Source organism: Hemicordylus capensis, chromosome 4, assembly GCF_027244095.1.
Source record: "Hemicordylus capensis ecotype Gifberg chromosome 4, rHemCap1.1.pri, whole genome shotgun sequence".
Lineage (NCBI taxonomy): Eukaryota > Metazoa > Chordata > Lepidosauria > Squamata > Cordylidae > Hemicordylus > Hemicordylus capensis.
This window is the reverse complement of record NC_069660.1, coordinates 69,338,363-69,365,584: the sequence shown is the minus strand read 5'-3', so window position 1 is coordinate 69,365,584 and position 27,222 is coordinate 69,338,363. Positions and strand designations below refer to the sequence as shown.

The 27,222-nt window shown below is 46.5% G+C and overlaps 1 protein-coding gene across 6 annotated transcripts in view; it reads right to left on the bottom strand.

The window, feature by feature from the left end:
- Positions 1-27,222, bottom strand: part of PIK3C2B (phosphatidylinositol-4-phosphate 3-kinase catalytic subunit type 2 beta) — a 148,779-nt gene that overhangs the window by 17,760 nt on the left and 103,797 nt on the right. For 5 of the 6 annotated variants that reach the window (XM_053247859.1, XM_053247857.1, XM_053247862.1 and 2 more), the window contains 10 exons: positions 26,798-26,965; positions 25,472-25,583; positions 21,900-22,042; positions 13,758-13,946; positions 11,746-11,839; positions 6,034-6,128; positions 4,959-5,139; positions 3,209-3,316; positions 1,950-2,042; positions 253-382 (listed from right to left, as the gene is read on the bottom strand). In XM_053247859.1, coding sequence (XP_053103834.1) covers positions 253-382; positions 1,950-2,042; positions 3,209-3,316; positions 4,959-5,139; positions 6,034-6,128; positions 11,746-11,839; positions 13,758-13,946; positions 21,900-22,042; positions 25,472-25,583; positions 26,798-26,965 — 1,313 coding nt within the window. The remainder of the gene's footprint in view (positions 1-252; positions 383-1,949; positions 2,043-3,208; positions 3,317-4,958; positions 5,140-6,033; positions 6,129-11,745; positions 11,840-13,757; positions 13,947-21,899; positions 22,043-25,471; positions 25,584-26,797; positions 26,966-27,222) is intronic. The other variant, XM_053247860.1, reaches the window with a different exon arrangement.

Here is a 27,222-nt window from a genome sequence, read left to right as displayed (position 1 = left end):
CAGTCACAATAAACTGTAGCTGGGGATGATGGGAATTGTAGTTCAGCAACATCTGGAGGAACCCTGGTTGAAAGCCATTGCTCTAGGTGGTAGATAAGCAAGATATATCCCTGAATATCCATCCTGCCCTGCAGCCACTGCTCCACTAGAGGTCCCCTAAGATTCCACCAGAGTGAGAGGTCTCTCACTTTGGTTGGGTAAAAGGAGCTAATAGAACACAGAAAAAATGTTCATGCTTGGATCCATACTTACCCCGACCGCGGCCTGTGGAAAAACAGCGGAATATGACCATGCGCATGTCCAAATCTTCCTGCACCCAGATCTTGTTCATTATGCGGATCATCTGTAAGGTTAGCATGTCCTGCCGGAGATCATCTCCACACTGCAGGGAATAAAAAGAGCACAGGTTTTCTAGGAAGCACTAGGAGGTTCCCAGTGATTTCCCACCACTGGTCATTTGAAGGAAATCACAGAGACTTTTCCTTATGTAAGTGGCACTCAACTCAACATAAAACACCTCCTCATTTTTGAAAAAGGCACCAGCACTGACTGGCCCCCAGGTAACAGAGATTTACCCTCAGAGCTATGTTATGCCTCTGGGGCACGCATGTGGCTCAGGGAGAGAATGGTATCCCAATAAGACAGACAGATAGTGAGGGGAGAGATAGTGAGTACTAAATCATGGGGAGAGATAGTGAGTACTAAAGCACACTGGGTGAAGGCCAAGTGCCCAATCACCTGGACTGCTACATATATAGACACTGTATAGAGACCATGAGAGTAGATTTCGGAGGCCAAGGAGCAATCCTTTTCAGACAGGAAACAATCAGATTGACTGTCTCTTTCTCTGACTCCTTCAATGCCAATAAAGAAATAAAGAATTAAATTCATGAAAAACCTCCTCACTACAATATCATATAAATCCTAGCTGAAAAGCCAAGTTTTGTTTGGCTATTTAACGTTAACAGTGGGAGCTACTGGGAAATCTGACTAGTGCTGCTGTGTTCCGTTCCATATGTTGAATGTTCCACATTCCATCTCCGATACCAGTCATAATCAAGTTCTTGGCCCCTGCAGTAGGTAGGTAGGTAGGGGGCAAAATGCACTCTCCACCCCACTCGCCTGCATCACCTCAGCCGCCAAGGTCCCATACCAACTAGCTTCAACTCAAAGCTTTTATCGATGTTCATAAGTTTCTGGATTCACTGATCAGTATACCCAGATGCCAAAATCTGTCTTTTAATTTTAATTAATTTGCTTGTTTCTAATGAGTTATTTATTTTGTTTTTATCTGTTTTTATATTTGTGAAATGCCTAGAGCCATCTGAATGAAGTATAAAAATCTAATAAAAATAATTTTTTAAAAATTCCTCAATGTTCATGACAAATGCTTCCACTGGGACCCAAGCAAGAAGATTTCCTACAGACTAACTATAGAAGATGCAGCAGTACCAGAAATCAAATTCCTGCCACCAGTCTTTTATTTAGAAGAAAAGAGGTGATGGTGTGAATTCATAGGGGCTCATCTTTCCAGGGACCCCAGAGCTATTAGGAAGGGGTGGGTGGGAGCAGTTCTTGCTACACCAGACCCTGGAGAACCACAGTTCTGCAGGCACGAACTGCTGTAATCCTTTCCAGTTCCTTTCCAAAGCTGGTAGGAAAGGGAGAAAGAGTAGCTGTGGAGGGAGACTAGGAGTTATGAGATTAGACAGCGGGCCATAGGAGCCCATTCATATTTTTCTGCCATGGGTTCTTACACAATCATGTCTGCCACAGACTAACCCACAGGGCCTTGATAGGCCTTCTTAATCTTGGACCTTGGAAGACACAGGAGCAATTTATAAAAGGAAATTGCCTAATAAGCCTAAATGAAAGATCAGAGTGTCTTCAGAAGCTTCTTGACAGAGAAAGGAAGTTGCAGCCATAATCAGATAAACACCAGGGCTCACCTTAAAAATGACACGGATATTCTCCCCAAGAGGGTCTACGTTCTGGAAGGAGAGCTTCAGAGGGACAGCATTTGAGTTGAAATAGGAACAATCCTGCAGCCAAGGAAAGAAGAAGGGGAGGGGGTAAAGGGGGGGTCAGAACAGCCAGTACTAGGATAAGGCATCTTGACAGCATGAGAGATGGGTGCCCTTTGGTATTAGCAGAAAGGTCATCAGGAAAGACAGGCTCTGGGTCATGCTTAAAATACAGTTTTATCCAACCCCAACAAAGGTCCAATCCTGGACTGTGTTTTCTTCCTAGGCATAAGCGAGATTCAGAAACCATCCATTCAGGAGAGTCTGTAGTCCATCATATAAACTTGGCTCCAGCAAGATACTGCAGTGCGAAGTAAAGTTTAGAAAATTCAAGGGTAGTTTAAAAAAAATAAAAATATGAAAAGGCCCAGAGCCAAGGAGATAAAACTGAATGATGACTGAAAGGCTGATGCAACATGAGGCTGAAGGTCATGAGTGCATCTGAAGACCAATATTGGTTTGGCAGGCCAATGGCAGGTGGATAGATATTACTTTGGCCAAATACAGTGGTCCCTCGACCTACGAACTACTCGACTTACGATGTTTTCGAGGTACGAATGACAAAAAAGACTGGAAGTCGTTGCCGTTTTAGATGCGGCTTACTCGACCTACGAATTTTTAGATGCGGCTTCCTCGACTTACGAAAATTTCGACCTCTGAACGTGCGTTCGGAACGGATTAACATCGTAAGTCGAGGGACCACTGTACATTTCAGTTTTATAGCAGATTCTTAGATAAGGATGGTACTAGAGGGGACTCGAAGACTCTAATCCAATAGAAGTTGGCCAGCCATGCAGCTGCCTTCTATATAACAGAGAGGAAATAGCAGGTCGGGTAGAGTAAAATTGAGTTTGTAATGTGTAGGATATATGCTTTGAATTATTATAACAATGGTTGATTGTATAGTTAATGAATCGCACAGATTGGTGAGCGGGAAGTCAATATTTACTTAATTAGATGTAATGGGATTGTTAAGATATTGTAAAAACCAATAAAATTTTAAAAAGCGGGGGGGGGGGGGACAGAGAGGAAAAAGCCAATCCCAGAGTTTCACTATGGTGCTACTAAGCCAAAGCAGCTTCAATACATGGAACACAGAAACCTCCAACTAAATCCTAAGCGATTAAAGAAAACAGTCCCATTGCTCTACAGTGCATCAGCATTTCTGGCAATCAGAATCATACCCTGGGCACAATCCCTTTCACCAGCAGGCTGGGGCTAAGTGGCAGGCGGCAGGAGCCATTGACATTGAAGAACTGCTTTACGTCCTCTAGCCCCTCACGAAGGATGGCCTGAGAAAAAGCACAAAGAGCTCACTGAAGAGAGAACATTCCCGATGTTTGACCCCAGTAGTGGCTCATTGCAACCAGCTGCTTGAGACATCTCACACCACACTGCCCTGTTCTCCATGCCCCCAGTGAACCTGGCGCTGACGCAAAGAAGCCCTGCCCTTGCTGGCCCTGCCTCTCTGCTGCAGACAACATCATCAACACCCACTTTCTTCCTCCCTTTCTGGGTGCCGGGCCGTGCGCTTTCTCTCCTGGGGCTGGTGCAGCCAAGCTTGTTGTATTAGGCAGGCAGCATGCATGCATCCATTGCTGGCCCCCGCCTCTCCCTTCTAGAACTGCTGCCATTGCTGACACTAAAAGGGAGAGACAGGAGCCAAGGAACCTGGATGAATAAACATTGCCTACCTAATACAGTAAGCTTGTCCACACTGACTCCAGGAGGAAGAGTATGTACAGCCCCCCAGATGGTGAGGGCAAAGGTGGGAGTGTCAGCGCTGGTCTCTGATGACCTCATCTCATGAGGCTGCCGCTGATGCCCCCATCTTCCCCCTCACCTTCCGGTCTCCATTTGTGCTCTCTCCTGAGGCCAGTGTGGGTCACTGCCCACAAGGCAGAACACATCCCACAGGGGCAGCAGCTGAGTTGGGGGCAGAGCCAAGAGGCAGGTGGGTGATGCCTGCAGCAGGAAAACATAGCACCCACACCGCCTGAGGCCATCGCCTCACCTTGCCCTATGGGGGAGGCGACCCTGTTTGTTACCTGCTGCAGCACGTTTTCACCCCCTTTCTGCAGCAGGCCTTAGTGTATAAGTCACCGCAATGGAGGTTGCCAAACCACCAAAACTACTTCTCAAAAGGGTGTCTATTCTCGTCATTACATTTAGGCAGCACTGCATGCGACATCAACCTCCCCTTCCCAAATTCTGTACCCAGGAGAACCCAGCTTCTTTATTCAGCCATGCACTTTAAGTAAACTGTTTACATTCTGCAAACACTGATTAAAAACATAACTTTTGCAGATCTGCACAGCATCTTCTACTTCCAGATTTTCTGCCCAATTCTATGAATGTTTACTCAGAAGCAAGCCCCCCAATGTTCAATGGAACTTACTCCCAGGAAAGTGTGCATAGGGTTGCAACCTTTGGCTTTTAAAGATTTTGCAGGGTTTTTTTGACAAGTAGTAAATATGATGGCAAAAGTCAAAAAGGAAAGAGGAGGCCTTGGGGACTGGTTATGAATGTGCTTGGACTGCAGTTCAACAACCTATAAAAACATGCAAAACTCTCAATTTAGTTTACAGGACTGGGCAGGCCCACAGAAATGCATCTCAGAATAGGCAAGAATTATTATGTAACAGGTGAATCTCAAAGACCTGTCACCAGCTTCTTACATCACCCACTGCAGCCTTTTATGGAAGAGGCTGAAAATATAAATAAAATCATAGCCACTTGCTAGGAGAGACTGGCATAGAGATTTTCTTCAGATAATTAATTCTTTAGTTCTTCCATCAACCTTTGTACTCTCTGAAGAACAAGCTAGTCTTTAATCAGTGCACACTGCGCCAACAGCTTGGCTGCTCTCTGTTCCTCCCTCTCTGCCAGTTCCACTCCCAGACACTGAGAAAGCCATGAAAGGCATATGTGTACCTGTCGGGATGATGGAGCAGCCTCACGGACCTGCTGAGCCAGCTTAGCGAGAGTGTTAACAAGCCAGCACTGGCGGTCAAACTCCTCTCGCAGACCTTTCCCACAACAGCACAGCAGAGCTGCCAGTAGGTACTGGTAACGGATGCTGAACTGAGAATCCTTAAGACCATCCTTCAGCAGCCTGGGGAGATGGAGATATAGTAGAGATAGGGATGGTGGTAGCACACAGTGTATGGAAGAGATCTAAATCCCATCCATTTACTCCAGCATGAGAAGTGCTAAGCAAAGCTCTCCCTGCCATCTCCTAGGCAGATCAAATCAACCTGCTCATTTTTCATGACTTATTCTAAAACTGAATTTTAGCTGTTGCCACAAGAAGGTCACCGCCACCCCCGCCACCTGTCCAGAAAGTCTTCAAAGAATACATAAAGGGGAGTCAAATTTTTGGTTAGTAGAAAATGAAAGAAGTCTTATAAGTGAAAGTCAGGTAGCCATTCAAAGTTTTGCAACTTGGCTTCCTGAAACTGCCTATGCATTTTCAAGCTTCTCAATAAGCAGAGGACTAGAAACTTGGCTTTTTGAAAAAGAAAGGAAGAAAAAATGAAAGAGGGGATTTTCAGCAACCCAGTTCTGGATAAGGTTATCAGATTCTGCATGAATGGAATTCCAAGCAAATGCAAACAGCAACTAGGAACTAGCCCTATCTTATCTCTATGTAAGGAATATTCTCAACAAAAATATTTCATCCAAAGGCAGATGATTTTAGTGAATGTAAGCTAGACATTTGGACTTTCAAATAGGCAGGTCTGCTCAACTTAGGCCCCGCCAGCTGTTTTTGAACTACAGCTCCCATAATCCCCAGTCATAGTGGCCAATCGCCAGGGATAGAGGAATTGTAGGCCAACATCTGCAGGAGGACTGAAGATGAGCAGCCTTGGTTAAGAGCTTCCTTGAGATTCTGCTTAGCAAAACATTTAAACTACATGTCATAATTCCTGTGTCAGCCACTGAAAAAGCTAATATGCCCCTGAGTCTAATCTATTCCATATATCAACAGCATGTCCACCAATATTACCAGAAGAAATAGTGGGTGATCCTCAGGTCACAGATGGCTCGCTTCATGAGAAACCGCACGAGGGGGCTGTCAAGGTAGCATTCGTATTTGAGGGCCTGGGAGATAAGAACAGATTACTTCTGTACCAAGTGGAAATATGCTATGCAGAAAGACCACCGTTTCCTAACTGGGGAGCAGACAGGAGCTGCAGAATTGGGGTAATCAGCTAGAGAAAGAAGGAAAAGAACTGCTGATATTTCCAGGTGAGACAAGTAGTAGTGATCTCTGACCAAGGAAGTTCCACCCCAGTTCCAACAACCATCAGGGATAGCAGTCATGAGGCCAGAACACCCAAAGCAGATGGAACTGTAAGAGAATGATCAAAATATCTTGTAACTGGAATCCTTCATCTCACTCCACGCCCAAATCTTTAAAGCCACCCCCTGAAACCCCAAACAGTTGCCTCTTTTCCTTCCTCCAAGCGGCTCAGGGTGGTAGATGTGGGGCTATCCCCATTTTATCCTCACACCACCTCTGTGTAATAAGGTAGGCTGAGAAAACAGAGGTTTACCAAAAGTGAAGCTCCAGTGAAGCTCCATGGCTTAGCTGGGATTTGAATGTTGATATTCACAGTCCAAGTCCAACATACTCTCCATTACTACACCATACTGGATCACAACATAAGACTTAGCATTTATGTTGTGTATTTCAAGTATTCAAAGTGCTTCACAAACATTATCTTGATAATCCTTACCACAGCCCTGCACAAGATGTGGTGACAGCCAACAGCTTGGATGGCTTTAAGAAGGGTTTAGATAAATTCATGGAGGACAGGTCTATCAGTGGCTACTAGTCGGAGAGCTATAGGTCAGCTCCAGCCTCAGAGGCAAGATGCCTCTAAACACCAGTTGCAGGAGAGCAAGAGCAGGAGAGAGCAGAGGTGTATCTAGAGAAAATAGTACCTAGGGCAAGCACTGAAATTGCACCCCTGTCCAAACATCTGACACCCATCTTTCAGATAGCTTTACCATAAGATCAGCTCTAAAATACAACTCCAGACACTTTCAGGAGAAATAGGTTGTAAGCAACACACACATGAATACACACACACAACCACACATGTGGCACATATGTGCCATTTGCCTTCCCAAAGAAACACAGCACATCCATGTGCTGGGCATGCCTCCATAGAGCTAAGCAGTAAAAGCTCTCTTTAGCAAATGCTCTGCTACCTCAACACACCTCAGTACAGGTTGCTGCCTCCAAGAAATTCAGAGATGGGTTTTTTCCCCGTCCAAACAGCTTTTGTCTTAAAGGGAGATGGTTGCAATGGGAAAGCAACAGGCAGACTGGACAGTAAACTTTATGTCTAGTTTATCAAATGCACCAGTCAATCAGAATCACAGCATGACTATTCAATGTGTCTTTTTAAAACAATTGTGTTCAAAGTAAAAAGGGAGTTGTATTGAGTTTTGTAAAGACGTTCTAAAATATAGCTTTTTTAGAAGGCAAGGAAACCTGAGCAAATCTACTTGAGATGCACAGGCAATAAAAACTTGAGTACAACTCCGCTAAATTGAAAGAAATAATTTGCAGCACGTTAACCACATTTCAAAAGACAAGCCATTTATCAGTATGGTAAGACTGCACAACACAGGGATGGCAATGAATTGCAAATGCAACATTTCTGGGTATGAATTCTTACAGCAGTTTTGTTTTTTTAAAAACACCACACAAGTTAAAGGCAGGCACTTTCCAAGTTTGAAATCCCACAAACCTTATGATCAGATTGCTTGACAAATATGCAGATAAAGATAGAGCTCTGTATAGAGAATTAAACAGCATGGGAGTGAATATTTCCATTTTATTCCTTTGCCTCCCCCCCATCTTCTTCAGTTTTGCCAGCTTACAAGGTATTAAACAAACATTATCTTTTTAAGAGATGTTTTGTCCACTTACTTTTGTGCCATCTATATCTGTTTTTTAAATGCTCAGGTCCACTGCATTCTTCTGACTCCCTAGATCAGGGAAAAAACTAGACTAGGGCCTCGCAGAGGCCATTTGAGCATGTGCAGCGGCCATTAAAAAAAAAAAAAAAAAAGGCCACCGCACATGCTCAAATGGTCCCTGCAAGGTCCTAGGCCTTGCCAGGCCTCACAGAGGCCTTTTGAACATGTGTGGCGACCTCCAAAATGGCCACTGCACTGATCTTTGTAGGCCTGAACAGGCCTGAAATCAGACCGGGATGAGCTGCAGCGGTGTTCCAAGAGGACGGCAGGGGGAACCTTTGCAGACAACCCCCCCCCCTGCGGCCTTTAGGAAGCCCCCCAAAGGGGCTACAGGTTTAATTTTTTTGGGGAAAAAATTATAAATAATAATAATTTGTGAATTGGGGAGGGGGTAGGGGACAGCATGGCACTGGCACTCTCCCCCAGTGGCACCTAGGGCATGTGCCCTGGCTGCCCCTCCCAGTTTCACCTATGGGAGAGAGGGCATGTCCTCACCTCTTGCCTGTGGGCTTCTCAGAGGAATCTAGTGGGCCACTGTGTGAAACAGGATGCTGGACCTGATAGGCCTTGGGCCTGATCCAGCAGGGCTGTTCTTCTAGTAGGCCAGCATTATATCCCTGCCCCCTCATACTGAAGGCAGAGGCGGGGTTGGCCCTGACAGAACAGTGGCTCACCTAAGGCGGAGGTGAACTTTGAACCACGGACTCCCCACTCACTGCTCACCCTCTTTGCACCTACACTAAAAACACAGCCTCGTGGCAAGCTGAGCTAACCAGGAGACTGGAGAACAATTCATACAGTTAAGAAAAATGCAGTTGTAAAACCAGGGGCGGAGGGAGGCCAGTGGTGGCCTAGGTTCAGCCACAGCCACATCTCCCCTAGCCACACCCCCTGCATCTGACGTCAGACATGGGGTGTGTGCTTTAGCTCCCAAACAGGGCCGCGTGACCCTATTTGGGAGTAAGATCAACCCGTGCTGCGTTGGCAGTTTTAAAGGCAGGGAGGGCCACTCCGGCCACACTGCCGATGCAGCACGGGCCGATCTAACTCCTGAATGGGGCCGTGCGGCCCCATTTGGAAGTGAAATCCGCCCGCACTGCACTGGCAGCATAGCCAGGAGCAGCTCTCCTTGTCTTTAAAAGGCAGGGAGAGCCACTCCGGCCATGCTGCCAACGCAGCATGTCCGATTTCACCATGTGGCCCTGTTTGGGAGCGAAATCCTGCCCCCTGCCCACATTTGATATCAGATGCGGGGTGTGTGCCTGGGGCTGTGAGGCATGGCCTCTGAGGGGCAGCGGGCCGGGTTCTTTGAACCTATTCACCCAATGGTGGCTCCGCCCCTGTGTAAACTATGTTAAGAGGGTGAAAGCTATGGCGTATCAGCAACTACTATGGACACACACACCACTTCCCTCTATTACACAGAACTGGTATAGATGAGTGAGGCCCTGTAAATGCCAAAAGCAGTCTCCCCCCCTTAAAACCTAATAAGGAACAGTAATTTGGTATCTAAAACATTCTGGCAAAGTAAACAAAGCAAGCAGCAGCAACAACTGCATTTTATCACTTGGAGGGGGTGAGAAGCAAGACTCAAAAGGGCAGACAGAGCCATTCTCTGGTGGATGGATGGAAACCACCCATGCTTCCCTTTTAAAAGGCTGCACAATATGCACAGCTGCAATGGAGAGTGTCAGAAGCATTGCTCAGCCTTCAAAAAGGGAGGACATGGGAATGGAAACTGAACAGAAGCCAAGATTGTGTTTCTCCAGCTACCTTGAGACTGTTGCTTCCAGGGCAGCAACAGCAGGAGAGAGGGCAAGCCCTAACCCCTGCCTGTGGGCTTCTCAGAGGCATCTGGTGGGCCACTGTGTGAAACAGGATGCTGGACTAGATAGGCCTTGGGCCTGATCCAGCAAGTCTGCTCTTATGTTCTTACCAATTCTATGTTGGCAATGAGAGTTAAATTTTGAAGAACCCAAAATTTTGAAGCGAGGGAGTTGTATGTGATGTGATGAATATTAGAATCTGTAGCGAGTAATGTTGATGCCTGGCTTTCCTTTGGGACAGAGGCTCCCAGCCCAAATCCTTTTTGGTTCTTTTTGCTCTATAAACTGATTGTCCAGAATGACCCAAAGGAGCCATTCACAAGATCAATCAATGCAGCATTAATGCCTTTTGTTTTAAAACAATCTTTAGTTTTATTTTTCAGACATAACACTTAACACATTATAATCACCTCTGTGATCCCACAATGAGGGAAGCTAAAGGATGATAAGGAAGTTTTTAAAATGCTTTTTTCAGCAAGTACAGCCATAGTCATTGCAGTCTGCATTGCAGCTATGAGAACATCTCAGTTGAATTAGTAAGGAAGACACAGATTAACATAAAACTAAAAGCACATCCCTATAAGCATGCACCACAAGGAAAAATGGGAGGAAAGGCCACTCTTTCTCTACTTTTTAACTACCAAAAGTTTATAAACAAAAATATTTTTTATTTAATGTTTTTTGACATTTTGTATTTTACATACATCTTTCCCCATTCCCCCCCACCCCCAACCTTCCCTCCCTTGCCAGCCTTTGCTTACTGTGCTGGCTGGGGGGAGGTGGAAAAAGAAAGGAGAGAGAGAGAGAGAGATGGGGGGGGGAGAGAAGAGGGGGAGCAGAGGGGGGAAGGAGGGAAGAAGAAAGAAATACACACTGTTGCACCAACAGATATGTGTGTGTGTTTAACTTATTCTAAGAATAGTTCAAGAAAGTTATCCCAGATTTCTGACCATTTGTCCAGTTTATTTACTTTTATGAGGGCCCATTTTTCATGTGCCGCTAACTCGAGCAGATCATGCACCCATTCCCCACTTCTAGGGGGAGTGGGAGATTTCCATTGCCACAGTATTAATCTCTTGGCTACCAGTAAGCTTCTCCATAGCCATTGTTTAGGACCTGTTTTTAGTCTCCAGCCATTTGGGATATACCCCAATAGTGCATTCAGATCCTTCAATGCAAGGGATGAATCCATCACTAAATTAATACGCATAACAACCTCCCTCCAGAATCCCCGCACTATGGGACAGTCCCAGAACATATGCGTTAAGTTGGCGTGAGGATTATTGCATCTCCAGCAATTACTATTTGGGGCCATTTTTAATCGAACAAAAATATTTTAAAGATAACTCATCTCTTCAAAATGAGCTTGTTTAAAATAGCCACCTTAAGCAAAAGCATGAAGAGGCAAATCTACACACCATAATTGTGAGATAAAACACTAAGGATAGCAATTTTTAAATTAGCTGCAGAATCCCAGAATGTGGCTTCAAGAGCACGACCTATGACAGCAGTTCAAAGTTTGATTGGAAGGACTTGCTAATGACAGTTGCTCTTTGTTGAGAGATTCTCTGTCAATATTATTCTGCTTTAATTCCGTATGTATTGTTATCTCTAGCGCACACTAGCAGCAGCCTAGCAACTTATCCTCAAGGCTGCACAAGCCAGCTGCTTCAGAAACCAAGCAACTGGATAACTGCTGCTCTAGGAGAGCAATGTAGGTGCTTGTTCCAGCTGTTAAGTTCCAAAGGGCTAAGCACTCTGGCACAGCAACTCCCTGGCAAGATTCAGCCCTGTCCGTGAACACAAGTCGCTGCCATGTGCACTCCCAAATGAATCTGAAAGATTGTTCAGTTTAAATAGCAAGGCCAAGGATCTTCTCCCAGGCAGCAGTTACTTACCTGTACCAACTGAGGCAGATAGTCCAGCAGTTCAGCATCAGATATGGAATCAATCCATTGCACAGCTGTTCTCCTCACCTCCTGATCTGGGAACCTGCAGCCATATACCAGTAGCAGAGGTAGAGCATATAACAGAAGCTCACTAGAGGATCAATCACACCTCCCTCGTGATAAGCACTGTTTAAGGGCTCTGCAGCCTATAGCAGAGAATTCTTAGCATCATTTGTTGAACACTGGTCTTGCAGGCCAATCCCATGCATATTACGCTGAAGTATGTTCCACTGAATTCAGTGGGTTCTGCTCCTAGATAAATACAGGTGACCCTTGTTATTTGTGTGGTTCTGGCCTATAACCGTGGATAATGAAACCACAGATAATGAAACCTCAAGTCAATAGGAATTGGGGGGTTAGGTCCGATAGCCCAGGAAAAAATGACCAAAAGATCACCAAAAAGACAAGGTAAAAGCAGAAATAAGGATGGAGCACAGGTGCTGTACCTTGGCCACCTTAGCTCTCCTGCTCTCGCCCACTCATCCAGCAATTCCCCCCCCCCCCCCCAGTTTCTGTAGTAATGTGTGATCATGATATTTCCTCGCCCCACTGTGGAAGTCCAGCACTTAGTAGCACAAGCTCCTTAGCCCAACTGGTTGGTAGGCTGGCCAAAGAGGCAGCACACAATTAACTCCAAACCAGGTAAACACACACAGAGGAGTATGTAAGAATCAAGGAGTGAGAGGAGAATCCATTTTCAATGGATAATTAAAATCAATTTTTAATTTTTAATTTAAATTGAAATTTAAATGCAATTTAAATTAAATACAGAATTGTACTTATCAAAATTAAAAAAAAATAATTTGAAATTTTTAATTTAAAATAAAATTTCATCAAAACTAAGTTTTAAAAAGTGATAATTAGCATCTTATGAGGGCAACATAATGCTGCAAAGGGCTCCAGAAAAATTGCTTCAAGAAGCTTCAAGGAATGACTCAAAAAAGGCTCCCCAAGGCTTCCCAGAAATGGCTACAAAAAGCCTCCAAGAGCTCCAGAGTAATAGCTTCTGCAGGCTCCCAGTAGCTACCTAAGGATACCAAATGCTGTCAGATGCTACCCAAAATGGCTTTTAGAAGCACAAAAAACCTCTAAACATGTAGACCAAAGCACTCCACTGTCCTCCAAACTCCTCTCACAACCCAAGAGCACATGAAGCAGGAGCACGGCCATGTAAAGGCAGAACTGCACTGCCGAAAACCACAGATATGCAAAGCTATGTACCACGGATAATGAGGCTGGGTATATACTGCAGGACAGGCAGCCACCTTCTTTTATATATTTATTTCTCTAAGACGTACCTGTGGCCAATTCCATGCGTGGCTGCTCTCACGAGAGTTCACGAGCAGCTGCCGATTAGCCATGGGGACGGGGGAGAAAATGGATGGCAGCAGCCACGCTGGTGGAGAAGGCGGCACAGCCTCCCTCTCCGGCCCGCCTGCCGGCCAAAAGGCAGGAGCTCCAACGGGGGTGGGGGAGAAGACAATGGCGGCAGGCGGGTGGGTGCCGGAGAGAGCAGCTTAGCCTCCCTAGCCGGCCAGCCTGCTGGCCACAGCGGTAGGAGCGCCGAGCGGGGGTGGGATGGGGGAGAACTAGAGGTGCAGATGCTCTGCACTCAGCCCAGCTAGTTTTCTTTATTTATATCTATGTAAACTGCTTTGGGGACTTCTGTTGAAAAGCAGTATATAAAGATTCGTCATATTTGTATTGCCCGACCGCAGATGCATGAAACCACGGATAACAAGGGCCACCTGTATACATAGGATCGCAGCCTTAGGAACTGGTGCATGGGGATACTTTAATCTTACCATTAGTACAGAGACAGAAGTTAAGGCTGGAGGATCTAACTGGCCAACATGCAACATTAAAAAGGAAGACCAGAACTTGAGCCTATTGTACACTTAAGGCCTTCCACCACTCATATTTCACATAAACAGTAACAGGCTTCAAGGAAGACGACTTACGTGGCATGTAGCAGCCCAAGGGCATCCTGGTGATTCATGTGTGTCCATTGCTTCAGCAGGGCATAGATGTCAGGCAAGCAAGCCCATTCCCAGCTTGGGGCACTAGCAAGCAGCAGAGGCAATGAGCCTGGCTCAGAATGGCAATAATAACGCTTCTCCCATAGGCGCTTCCGGTCAGCATCTGTCAGCCTGGGGCAGAATGAAGTATAAATTCAGGCCAGAAATACAATCAAGAGGGCTCTTAGTCATGAGGTCGTATGCCTTGGAATAGACAGCTTGTAAATTTTCTAGAAGCACCCACCAGGCCACTTTTGGATCCAGAACGTTGCACTAGATGGGGCCATTAGTTTGATCCAGCAAAGCTCATGCGTTTTCAAGAGAACCTTCTGCACCTTTCAGGCAGGATAATGGCCCAGGGAAAGGGGAGAAAGTGGGAAATCTATTTCTGTACCGTGTATGTGCATGCACATGTGTGCAAGAGAGACAGGGATAACAATACATTCTCATATATGACAAGGAGGCACCTGAGGGAAGGTAAGATAAGAACCTGCTAACTAGACAAGGTGGCCCTTTTATAATAATAATAATAATAAAATAATAATAATAATAATAATAATTCGATTTCTATACCGCCCTTCCAAAAATGGCTCAGGGCGGTTTACACAGAGAAATAATAAATAAATAAGATGGATCCCTGTCCCCAAAGGGCTCACAGTCTAAAAGAAACATAAGACAGACACCAACAACAGTCACTGGAAGTACTGTGCTGGGGGTCGATAGGGGCAGTTACTCTCCCCCTTCTAAATAAAGAGAATCACCATGGTAAAAGGTGCCTCTTTGCCCAGTTAGCAGTGAGTCTCTTTGGCTGGGTAAGAGCAACTGTCCTTATCCAATTCCAGCACATTGTCTTTCCAGTGTTTGTTGCTGGTGTTTGCCTTTTATTTCTTTTTAGATTACACATCCTTTTGGGATAGGGGAACCATCTTTCTCTGTGTAAATAACTTTGATAACTTTTTTTTGTTGAAAATTGTCTTTTAAATATTCTTAACAACCACTGCGGAAGAGCTTTGTGCTGTTTGATTCTATGCACATGAACACAGTGCAGGCACTTCAGGGTAATCTCACAAGAAGAGTGTTGCTTTGTGTAGCCACTAGAGAGCAGCAAAGTCACTGGAAAACTGCTGCTTAATCTCATACAGAACGTACTGGGTGTTTCAGTTATCAGTCAATCCATGTCTCTCCATGAAGAAGACGGGATCAGGTGGCTAATGAGGGAACATGAAGCAATTCTACACACTCAATGCTCCAGTGGGATCGAAGGTTCTTTTGCCCAAAAGGCAGTTGGAGGGAAGGAAGCTGCCGCCAGTTATGATGATGTACAGAAGCACTGGGGAAGGGATAGTCTCTTGTTAAAAACAGAGCCATTCAGATCAAGGAAAGGACCTTTTCTCATGATTTCTCCTGTATTCTTCCCCTCCAAAAAACACACAGCACTGATAGTTCAATCTGTATCTAAGGCTGGGGGTGGTGGTGTTAAACTTCCTGAAAACTTGACTCTTGGGCAAATCTAGTATAATCCTGCCCTAAAACTTCTGGAATTGAAAGCAAACAGTCTGGCAATAACCAAAGGAGCAGAGGACAGTACTTTATTCCAAGAGAATGTGGTAATGGGCCTCAAGCCTGTCTGGAAGAAGCCACAGCCTCTGAATTAGAGGCTCTGCTCCCCTAATTCCAGATGTGTGGCAATGAGCTGTATTACTCAGTGATGAAGGAAATAATGCTCAGAAATATTATTTACAATTTTCAGAGTTAAGTCCAGCACTGAAAGCAGGGCTCAGGGACAGAGCCATAAAAATGAGGCTTGCTTCCCTGTGGACCAGGCCCAGCAAGAAAAATAGTCTGCCTTAGTTTTGCTTGGTCCCTTGTGGATGTCTTTTTCCATTTTGCAGATCAATCCAGTTAGTAGCTCAGAAGGCAATAAAGCTGGACTAGCTGAAAGGTCAAAGACCTCCGGGAAGATGGGAGCAGCTGGCAGGCTCAAAAGGGAATGGGACAGGATTGGCAGGACTGCCTAATATTACTGGAGACTGTAACGGGAAGGAGTGGCAGAGAGAAGAGAAATTAATCAGTCTCCTGTCCACAGGGAAGGGGAGAGGCTCAGGCACAGAGGCAGTTGGAGGTATCCGGGCTGGAACAGTACAGTACAGGGGGAAACTCTAATGGTTTGAGGAGTATGGGAGAGAGAAGAATAACAGAAGATTTTAAAAGTGAAGTTGCAAAATTGGGGGGCGATCAGCCTAAATAATGAACTGTTAAGGGCCAGGGCACAGTGATCCATTTCTGGAGTGGGGGATGTAGGGTAGGGGTTCCCAAACTTGGTTCCCTAGATGTTGCTTGACTACAACTCCTATCAGGCCCAGTCAGGGCTGAGGGGAACTGTAGTCCAACAACACCTGTGGACAGGTGCGTAGCTAGGGGAGAGTGGGCTCGTGTTCGCCTCTCTCCCTGGTGGCCCCTTGCGCGCACCAGCCACGCCCCCTGGATGTGATATCAGACACAAGGAGTGGCCAGCACCCAGAAGGCCTGCATGGTCCTCCAGAGTTCATTTCCCAGTGGGCTTCATTGTCGGCTGGGTGTTTTCTTCATTCTCTTCCACAGCGAGAAGAATGAAGCCGACTGGGAAACTGAGACTGTCTGGAGCTCACCGAGAGCAGCGAGAGACAAGCCAGGTAGCTGCCAGGAGCTGGGCGGCTTAGGTTGGATTCCAAAGTTTGAGAAGCCTTGATATAGGTCATCAAAGTTTCTGGAAGCCACACTCCTGATCTCAGATAAGTTGAAAAAGAGTGGGCTGTGACTATTCAGTGGCGGGTAGAGATATGTGAACCAGATCGAAACTGAGCTGGTTCGAACTCGAACTGGTTGGGTTCGAAGGCTAAACCTTGGACCTAGCCAGGTCCAGTTCAGTCCGACGTAGAGCTCAACTGCTCGGGCTGGTTCGGGCCCAGTTCAAGGGTGGCAGGGGGCTTCCCTAAGTGTAACCATTAGTGAATTGAAGTACTCAGAGTGGACCAGTGTGGTCACACAAATGGCACACGCGCAGAGGCCCAAGACAGGCCAAAAGAGGCCAAAAACATGCAAAAGCCGGTCCGGGGGATGGGTGGGGGGAGGACAGAGGGGGGAGGGGGAACCGTTGCAGCACCCCCTGTGGCAGGCACTGCCAGTACCCACTGTGAGTACTACAATTCACTAATGGTTACACTTAAGGAAGCCCCCCACTGCCCTCAAACTGTGCCCAAACCAGCTCAAATTCGAGCAGACCCGGGCCCCAGTCCAGAGGGAGGCAAAAACCAAACGAGTCCAAATCCAGTTCGGATTCAAAACAAACTGTAAAAAAAAGTTTTGTGCATACCCCTAGTAGTGGGGAACAGGCAAGGTGTTATTATTTCCAGCATATTCTAGTGTTGAATCTTAAATGTGAAAATGATTTCCAAGATTGAAGCCTGGCTTAGATCAAGCCCTGTTGGGCTGCATTGACAGAAGAGGAGAGCTGGTCTTGTGGTAGCAAGCATGACTTATCCCCTTAAGCTAAGCAGGGCCCGCCCTGGTTGCATACCAAAGGGAGACTAGAAGTGTTTGCACTGTCAGATACTCCCCTTAGGGGATGGAGCCGCTCTGGGAAGAACATCTATGTTCCAAGTTCCCTCCCTGGCATTTCCAAGATAGGGCTGAGATAGACTCCTGCCTGCAACCTTGGAGAAGCCATTGCCAGTCTTTGTAGACAATACTGAGCTAGATGGACCGATGGTCTGACTCAGTATATGGCAGCTTCCTATGTTCCTATGACAGAGGTCTGAAATGCAGAGAAGTCCCAGAGGGAGACTAGAGATGGCTGTGTGAAGGGCTACAGCAAGGATCCTGGGCCACCATGATCATCTCAGCTGCACTGTCACTGGAGTGGCAGGAGACTGGGTGTGGGGCATTGGCACAGCTGGCTGGGAGGGGCACTTGCATAATAGGGCTCACTCCATTCCCACAGGCTTCCCTTTGCCACCGGGAATTCATTCACTCAGACCAGAACAAAGCGGAAGGAAAGTGAAAGTATTGCTGACCCGTGGGAACCTCCCACCCTAGCAATGACCCAAAGCAGACAGGAAAGGAAGTGGCACTGCCTCCTGTACAATGCCAGGAAGGGCCTGTCTGCTGCTTTATAGCACTGAGCAGTTGCTGCAGAAAGCGTTCTTGCTCTCAGCCAAACAGTTGCCAAGGATGCGGGTGAAGGGGAGAGAGGGCGGCCTGGCATCTGATTTGTGACGTCTCAAGTCCAGATAACAAAGAGGATTGGAAGTAGCCAAGAAATTAAATGAGGGCAAACTCAGCCACCAAGCCCAAACATCCACAAGCGTGTGTGTGTGTGCGTGCGCCCGCGCATGCATGCATGCACACCCCTTCACCCCAGAGCACATGGTTGCAGAATGGCTCTCTAGAACAGAGCTCCAGCTCCAATACTTCCTGGATTTCACCAATGGTGCCTTTCTGCTCCAGGGGTTCCAAACACCTCAGTCTTAGACCCAATATACAGAGGGATTAAATTCATGTCATATCTCAGCCTCAGAATCTCCTTTTAAGATCAGTGCTTAATCCTGTGTCCCTGCCTTTTTTGCTTATGCTATTCTGTAAAGCTCCATGTACACCTATAAATAATCGATGTTTCTTCCTAGAATGGGAAAGAGGAACACAGAAGAACTGGCGGGAAATCAGTGGCTCAAGCCCACTAGCAAGATAATGATCCCTTCTGGACTTTTGGTTTCTCCATTTAATGGATATTTTATTTTCCAAAACAGACAGTCTAGAGAGGAGCAGAATCACTTGCTCCTTGCCTGGCTCAGTCGGATACCCTGAGTGGACTGGCAGGGATGGCCACACATGCAGCCAGCATCATTCGATCCTGCCTGTTTACAGTTACAGTGACAAGACCATGTTGCTGCGAGACTGAGATGGGCTGGCCAGCTGCCTTGGGCTTGAGTGAGAACAAAGTAGACAGATGGGAGAAACGCTGACTTATCCAGCCACTTTCACTGCGGGGGTTGATGAAAAACTGAGGAACGGTGGAGAGTTACCAGACGAGGGAGCCTTTTCCCTGCTCTTTTTCCTTAGTATGGTAAAGCTCTAGAAGGATCCGGATGGCAGGTCAGCGCAGGTGCAAACCCATGTCTGATGCACAGAGACCACAAAGAAGAAGGCAGCTTCTTCTCCCTAAGCCACAAACAGAGTTGCTAGATACTGTGCTGCTGCTATTAATATTCGTTGGCGATTGGTTAATGCGAAATTATCATTGTCTTAACTTTTTCAATTTTAGATATGAATGTATTTTAAGTTCTTTTAATCTTTTATTTAATGTACTGTACATATTGTACTGGTCTGTAACTGTAACAATAAATGACTGACTGACTCTCTAAGCCACCTTGCCAGCAAACACAGTCAACTGAAGGATGGTGCGCACACACACTCAGCGCCAAGCTATAGGTAAGGTGAGAACATCATTGGCCTTTGTGTGCTTGCCTTAGGCTTTCTAAAGAGCAGGGATCCAAATCAGCATCAAGGGGAGCAGAGGGAGTTCCCTCCAGTCCAGATACTGGGAGGAGAGCTGGTCTAGTGGCAGTAAGCATGAATTGTCCCCTTTGCTAAGCAGGGTCCTCCTTGATTTGGATGGGTGACTACATGTGAGCGCTATAAGATACTTTGTCTTCAGAGATGGGGCTGTAACTCAGTGGAAGGGCATCTGCATGCAGAAGGTCTCAGGTTGGCATCTCCAGGTAGGGCTGGGAGAAAATCCTGCCTGAAACCTTGGAGAGCCGATGCCAGTCAGTGCCGGCAATACTGAGCTAGATGGACCAATCGCTTGACTCACTATAAGGCAGCTTCCTATGGTCCTATGCCCTCCATCCCTTGCAGCGCCTCTTTGCCCCAGTAGGAGAGCTGCCATTGGTGCCAATTGTAACTTCCTATCTAGGGCAAATACAAGCCTCAAGGAGAGGGGGATTTATGTGCATCGGGACTGTGGTGGGGTCCAAGGTTGAATCCCCCTCTCCCCTGCCCCATGCTGTGGTCCTCACACAACTCCTCCCCCCCAGCTGCTATACAGAACAAGAAACCAAAACATGCAAAAATCAGTGACAAAGATACATAGTTTAGCCTTCAACTGTACTCCAGAAAGGGGCCCATGAAAACGTCAGTCAATGCCATTTAGAAAGCTTATAGCCCAACACACTACATACTTTTGAATTGTGATGTTACAATCTACATGATCCAGATAAGAGTCACACACAAGGATCAGCCCTTAAGGTTCCTCACTAGTGATGTGCACGGAAGCGGGCGGGTGAGGTTCGAAGGCAGGGGTGGGTACTGCTTTAAGGGTGGGGGAGGGTGCACTTACCCCTCCCTCTGCTTTCCCCCCTGCCGGTGTTCTGTTTTTCCAAAGTCCATCGGGGCAGCATGCGCTGGGCACAGGCACGTGCACACCTTGTGCATGTGAAGGCGCACCCAATACCTCCATTTACTTCCGGTAAAGGCAGCAACAGGGCGGCAGGGAGGTACGCTGCCACCCCAATGGACTTTGGAAAAATGGAGTGCTGGCGGGAGAAAAGCGGAGGGAGGGGTAAGTGCACCCTCCCCCGCCATTAAAGCAGTACCCTCCGCCTTCAAACCGGCGGAACCGCCTGCCATTCAAGCTGTGCACATCCCTATCCCTCACATCTGAATGGACTGTGGTAAGGAAAATATATAGCACATTATTGTAATCTAAGGGGCCTAGCTTGGGCATTACACTCAGGAGGAGGAACAGTCTCCTCAATAACAAGACGGACACATAGGCTTTTAGGAGCAAATAAAACAAGAGACTTCTTCTGACCTAGCTTATACATTTCTTAAAAAACCATACCCTATCCTAAACCAATACAAAGCCATCATCTACATACAGTTGTGTATGGAAGCAATCAGCCAACCATCACTCAGACTCATACCAGTAAATATATAAAACAATCACTTATTCAAAATCATGTGCCAGTAAGATGACACAGGCCAGAGGAGAGGACCCATGAGGTACTGCCTACTAACATATGAAGCTACTATATACTGTCAGATGACAGACCCATAAAGCCCTGCATTGCCTATTCCGACTGGCAGCAGCTTCTCTGAGATCTCAGGTTGCCCAGTCCTGCTGCCCAACAATCCTCATCAGTTAGAGGATGCTGGGGATCAAACCAGGAACCTTAAGCATGGCAACCATGCAGCCTGTCACTGGACAATGAATAGACCTGCCAATTGGCCAGGGGGAGGGGGTGGGGTCATGACTGTGTTCCACAAGGGGATGTGGGATGTCCTTAGTATCCACCTAACACTCAGGATGGTAGTACCTGAATACTCTTCACACCTATTGCCAGAAAAGCAAGGGGCAAGACCCCTGCTAACTTGGCAAAGAGGCACCTTTTAATGTGGCAATTCTCTTTATTTAACAGGGAGAGAGTAACTGGCCCTATCCACCCCCAGCACAGTATTGCCAGTGACTGCTGCTGGTGTCTGTCTTATGTGTCTTTTTATATTGTGAGCCCTTTGGGGACAGGGATCCATTTTATTTGTTTGTTATTTTTCTGTGTAAACCGCCCGGATCCATTTTTGGAAGGGCGGTATAGAAATAAAATAAACAAACAATAATGTCAACACAGAGATTTTGTGCAGGGCTCCACCCCCAGATTCATCCAAGAACACTGGGCTCTCATCCCACGACCGCACACTTGGACCTGCTTTGCGCTCCACCAGCAAGCCTCATCCAGGAACCAGAGTTCTTGATTGCAAGAAGTGGCCACTCTAGCTACAGGCCCTCCTCTAAGGCCTTTAGATTGGGAGTGGCACACAGAAGTGGTAAAGGAAAAGTTCAAGAATTTATGAAAGACAGAAGTTTAAATGCTTACAGTCCACAACCTTAAATTAGAAATAGGAATATAAGCCTCTTCTTGCCTCCACTGTCCCCTTTCAGCTGCTTAACACAATCCCATCAGAAGGTGTCAGTGGCCACAAGCTTGCCTGCTCTCTCAGCACCTGCTTCCTTGGCACAACTAAGAGGCTGAGCATGCTCCATCCTCTTACCAGTAGAGTGATTCCTTCTGCATCACCTCCTTCAGCTTCCGCTGGTCTCCCTCAAAGAGGCTGCTGAATTTGTACTTAGGACTGAACTCTGCTGCTGGCGGGCTGGTAAACTTGACTTCAAATGCTGAGCTGGGGAAGTCAATCTGCAAGAGGAGAGGAGACAAGAATGGCCATTTACACACAAAGTTCCTATCACCCTGAAAGGGAAGCATCCCCAGATGTTGTTGACTACAACTCCCAGAATCCCCAGCTGCAATGGCTTTTGTTTAGGGGTTCTGGGAGTTGTACTCAACAACATCTGGGAATCCCTGTTAGAAGGAACAATGCTGCAGACACCTTACCCCACATCCCCTTGTGGAATTGGCCTGGGGTAGCGGGGGAGGGGAAAGAGTGCATGTCTTACCCTATCACAATTGTACCTCAGCTTCCTAATATTGTCTGGGGGCCAATCCAGACATTACAGGGAAGCAGGGGAAGCAGAAGAACTAGCAACGCGCATTTCTGTTTTCCCCATGTCTGTGCAATGGGTGAACCTATTGATGGGCAACAAATTGCATGGACATTTTATGCAGCTACATTTTTATTGCAGTGAAAGCAACATGGTACTCACTGTTCATCTTTTTCAGCCCATGTCTTAGCAGGTCTAATATGCAAGCCTGTGCATTCACAGACCTGCAGGGCAGACCTGAGGCACCGTACAACTGGGCTGCTCTAGCTCCTAGCTTTCCATCTGGCAGCAGAAGCAATGAGCACATGGACCTCTTTCTCTTGGATACGGCTTGATAGTGGCAACTGATTTATGTGCATTGCCACTTAGCTGCCGCCCACAATGAGGCTGCTGGGGCTTTCATGACTTTCCTGCACACACATGTATATCTTCTCCATGTGGTGCTTCAGTGATTGTCTGGCTTAGCAGGTTTTCCTCACAGTGCTAAATAATGCTTCTGGCAAGAAAGAGGGGCACAAGAGTGTTTGGGGGAAATGGCCCGAGAGCTGTGAAATCAAGCTACACCCTGCCCCAGGTTCACAGGGCTGCTCTCTGCTAGGAGGGCCAGCAAGCAGACCAGGAAGAGGGCCAGCTGCCAAAACTCAACAAGGGTTTAGGATCCTTTTAGCCGGGCCACACCTATGTTACTGGGGAAACGGTAAGCACTGAATCAGACCATTTCACCACAGCGTGTGCTCAGATTATGACTCTACTTCTAAAAGCAGGTGCAGTGCCAATGCACAAAGCTGCAATCTGGAGCACAGCTATCAGATTAGCCTTTATGCTGTGGAGTCCGCACTTGCCAATGGTTGAGGAACCTACATGGTGCCACTTTAAAAGGGACTGTGTGAGTCAGCCCTCACTGAGGGCCACAGACCTGGCTTCAAGCCAGATGTCCACCTTACACCACACCCCAACCAGTACAGGTGGGGCTGGCCACAAATGCACAACCAATCCTTTTGCCCTGCCTCCCTGCATGTTTTGAATGCCATCAGGCACTAAGAGCATCCAAGGATATGCCCCATTCCTGAGCCATATGGTTTCTCCTAGACAGATGGCTTAGGCATCAGATGACCTGCTGGCACAGTGTGTGGATATATAGATAGCCACATATGGGTATATATACGTATGTATTATGACATATATATAAAACACCTAATATGCACCCATTACACCAATTAAAACAGAGTTCTATCAGCTGGCCCAGGAGAGGTATGAAGGGGAGGAAGGATGACTCAAACCACGGAGCATTCAGAAGCATGTGGAACTGTCAGTACAGTTGGATGATCCCCAAACACTTGAGGAATCTGTACTTAATCCATAGCTGATCAAATACTACACTCACAAAAGGATTTAACAGGACATTTCCTTTGAATCTTTCCAGTGGAAAGATGGAAAATGAGGTCAAGCTTTTTGATCCTGAGAAAGCCACCACCACACCCAGCCCTTGGCTAGGCAAGGCCAAGGTGGGATGAGATGCAGAGGCCCATTAACAAGAACACCTCATTCACACAACTGCAGGCTCCTTGCAGCACTTGGGAGATCACCAGCCATAGCCTTTTTGTTCCTTAAATTTAAAAAAAAAAAATACTTGATGGATTTGTAAGTGGCTTTGGAAAAGAAAACCAGCTGCTTGGTTGCATGCCAAAGAAAGCAGTACTGTATAACCAGGTCAAAGAACTGTAGCAGAATCAGAGAGAAACTGAAGGGAAGTAATTGGAGCTCAAGCAAAGCTGGGTCAGATAGTAATAATCCTCCTCCGTGTTGCAAGTCAATGGAGAAAGGAAGATGGTGCACACATGATATGACCCATGGGAGAAGATTCCCAAATCCAGCCCAGCTTGACCACCCCCTCCCCCCGCTCCATCTCTGCACTTAAGTAGCGCTCGCCTCTCCTTCCATTCTTTCCATCCACACCCTAAGCAGCAGGCTTGGGATCTTGCCATCTAGTTCCATAGCCAAAATACTATTCGCAAGTGCAGGAAAGAAGCGGGAGAGTGTGGAAAGAGACAGAAAGAGAATGAACAAAAATCACTGGCATGGAAAGAGGCAGACAGAAGGGAAGAGGCCAAGGAAAAGTGGCTCATTTATTTTGAGCTGGGACCAGGAAAGTGGTTGGGATCACAAGAACTTGCATTCGATAGCAACACAGTGATCTGAACACTTTAACCAAAGCTGTGGGTTACCCAAAGCAGAGCTCCAGATCTTTCCAGACAATCGTTCATGTAACCTTTTAAAGAGAAACATACTTATGTACAGGGCTGTCCTTAGGGCATGGCAAGCAGGGTGACCGCCCCGGGACCCGCTCTTTTAAACGCCCATTAGAATTAACTGGAAGGGGGCCCCACACTGGCTGATTTGCCCCGGGCCCCGCACTCCACCAGGTCTATAACGACAGCCTTGCTTATGTAGGACACAGGAGGCTGCCTTATACAGAATCAAACCATTGGTCCATCTAGCTCAGTATTGTCTACACTGACTGGCAGCAACTTTCCCAGATTTCAGGCAGGAGTCTCTCCCAGTCCTACCTGGAGATGCCAAGGATTGAGCCTGGGACTCTCTGCCGCGAAACAGATGCTCTACCACTGCCTATTCCTTTCCCAGAGAAATCTCCTGCAATGTCGTGATTTTTTGATTAAAAGTAAATGACGCTCCCCACTTTCCCAGCAGTGGAATGCTGTTTAAATGATAAGCCCCCAAATTCCAGGAGAAGCTGTGATTCCAAGCACTATTCCTTTTCCGTCTTCAGGGAAGCTGCTCCTCCACTCTGTTACAGTATGTGGGATCAGGATACTGTGTTTCTTGCAGTGGATTGCAACTAGAGCTAGATTTGAATATATTTCAGTTCTGGAAATCAATATGGCCCTGGCTTGATACAAAGCTCAGTGACACTGGTATAAGAGCTTAAGCCACAACTATCTCATTCCATGCTAGATTCCCTCCATCTCTAGAGACAAACAGTAGGAGCCCCAAATGAAGTCCATTAAAAGTTGCCAGTGCTTGCTTAAATGCAGAACTGGACACCCAATGTGGCTTCTAACTGCCAGAAGAATCACAGAGAATGAAGCCCAAGCAGGGGACTCACCTGCAGAATAACACTGTCAGGTTGGTTGAAGTTGGGAGCACTTGACCTGGCACTGGAAGGGTCTTGAGTTGCTGGCCACAAGCCCAGGAGTTTCCGGCCACAGGTCAGGACTCTGCAAAAAAGTTGAAGAGAGGCATTGCATTCCAGATTCAGGCTCAGAATGAATAAGGAACATTATCCTGTAAGTCAGGGGCAAGCACCCTTGGCTCCCCAGCTGTTGCTGAACTACAACTCCCATCATCCCCAGCCACAATTTATTGCAGAGGAATAAATCAGTCAAGATCAAGATTCCCCAACCGCCACTCCATTGCAGGCATTAAATTAGCAAAGCAAAGCTAGGAGGATTGAGTTATAACCAATTGCTGCTGTTGTAAATGGTTCCTGCGCTTACACATTTGATCTTTTATATACATGTCACAAAGTTGTCATTTCATGGCCTTTTGGCTCCACATTACATTCCCCCCTGCTCTATATCAGTGTGTTTATATATCTGCCAACTGGGGATGATACTTTGTGTATCAGATGATGGAGGTTCTAATCTAGTCCACAAAACCTTTGCCACAATAAATGTTCATCTTTAAGGCAGGGGTAGGCTGGTGTTGAACTACATCTCCCATCATCCCCAACCATAAGAAATTGTGACTGGGGATGATGGGAGTTGTATTTCCACAACAGTTGTAGTAAGGTTGCCTACCCCTGCTTTAAAATGTCACAAGGCTCTTTTTCAGTAAATGCACAAAAGAGCCTTGTGACACCTTAAAGACATCTTAAGGTGTCTTACAACTTTTAAAAGGGCAGTCAAGACGCATCTGTTCACCCAGGCTTTTAATTAGATATGGTTTTAATTGTTTTAAGAGTTTCAACCTTTTAACCTTTTAATTTTAATTGCTGAAATGTTTTAATCTTTTATTGGCTGTTTTTATTGTTTTGTAAACTGCCTAGAGAACTTGTGTTTTGGGCGGTATAGAAATGTAATAAAATAAATAAATAAAGCAAGCAAGCAAGCAAGCAAGCAAGCCTAGCATTATTGTGGCACAGGTTTTTGTGGCCTACAGCCTGCTTCGTCTGATGCACAAAGTTTTATCCTCAGTGTTCTCTCTCTCTCTCTCTCTCTCTCTCTCTCTCTCTCACACACACACACACACACACACACACACACACACACACACACACGTACGTGTGTATGTGTGGGTTGTGATTGTAAAGTGCAGCCAAAAGGCCATGAAGCACAGCTACTCATCTGGAACGTCCTGGAAAGTTACACTGTTTATCTCCGGCTGAGCTCCCTCCTCTCCCACAAAAAGCGATAGGAGCAGACACACGTACTTGTTGAAGCTGAAGAGTGGGGTGGTGACCCAGCCCAAGGCTTCGGGTACCCGGCGCTGCTTGTTTGTCTCTGAAGAGCTCCCAGGAGGAGGAACGGGAATGGCATAGAGTGTGGCTGTCAAGAGTGTCTCTCGTGGTAGACGGTTCACTTGATATGGGAAGCAGATCCTAGAAGACGTTAACAGTGAATTAGCTAGAATGTTGACCTCACCATTTCGCATAGTCCTCTGCAATAGTTATCTCATTCATAACAATCCTGTAAGACAAATAACTGTGGTTTCCACTTTGCAGCTATTGAGCAGACAACTGAAAGGTAACACCCAAGGCCATTTGCATGCAAGTTTCCCAGGTCTAATTCCAGCAGATCACAGGAGTCCTTGCGTCTCTTTAGGAACCCGCTGAGATTACGCACATCGGCCAACCCC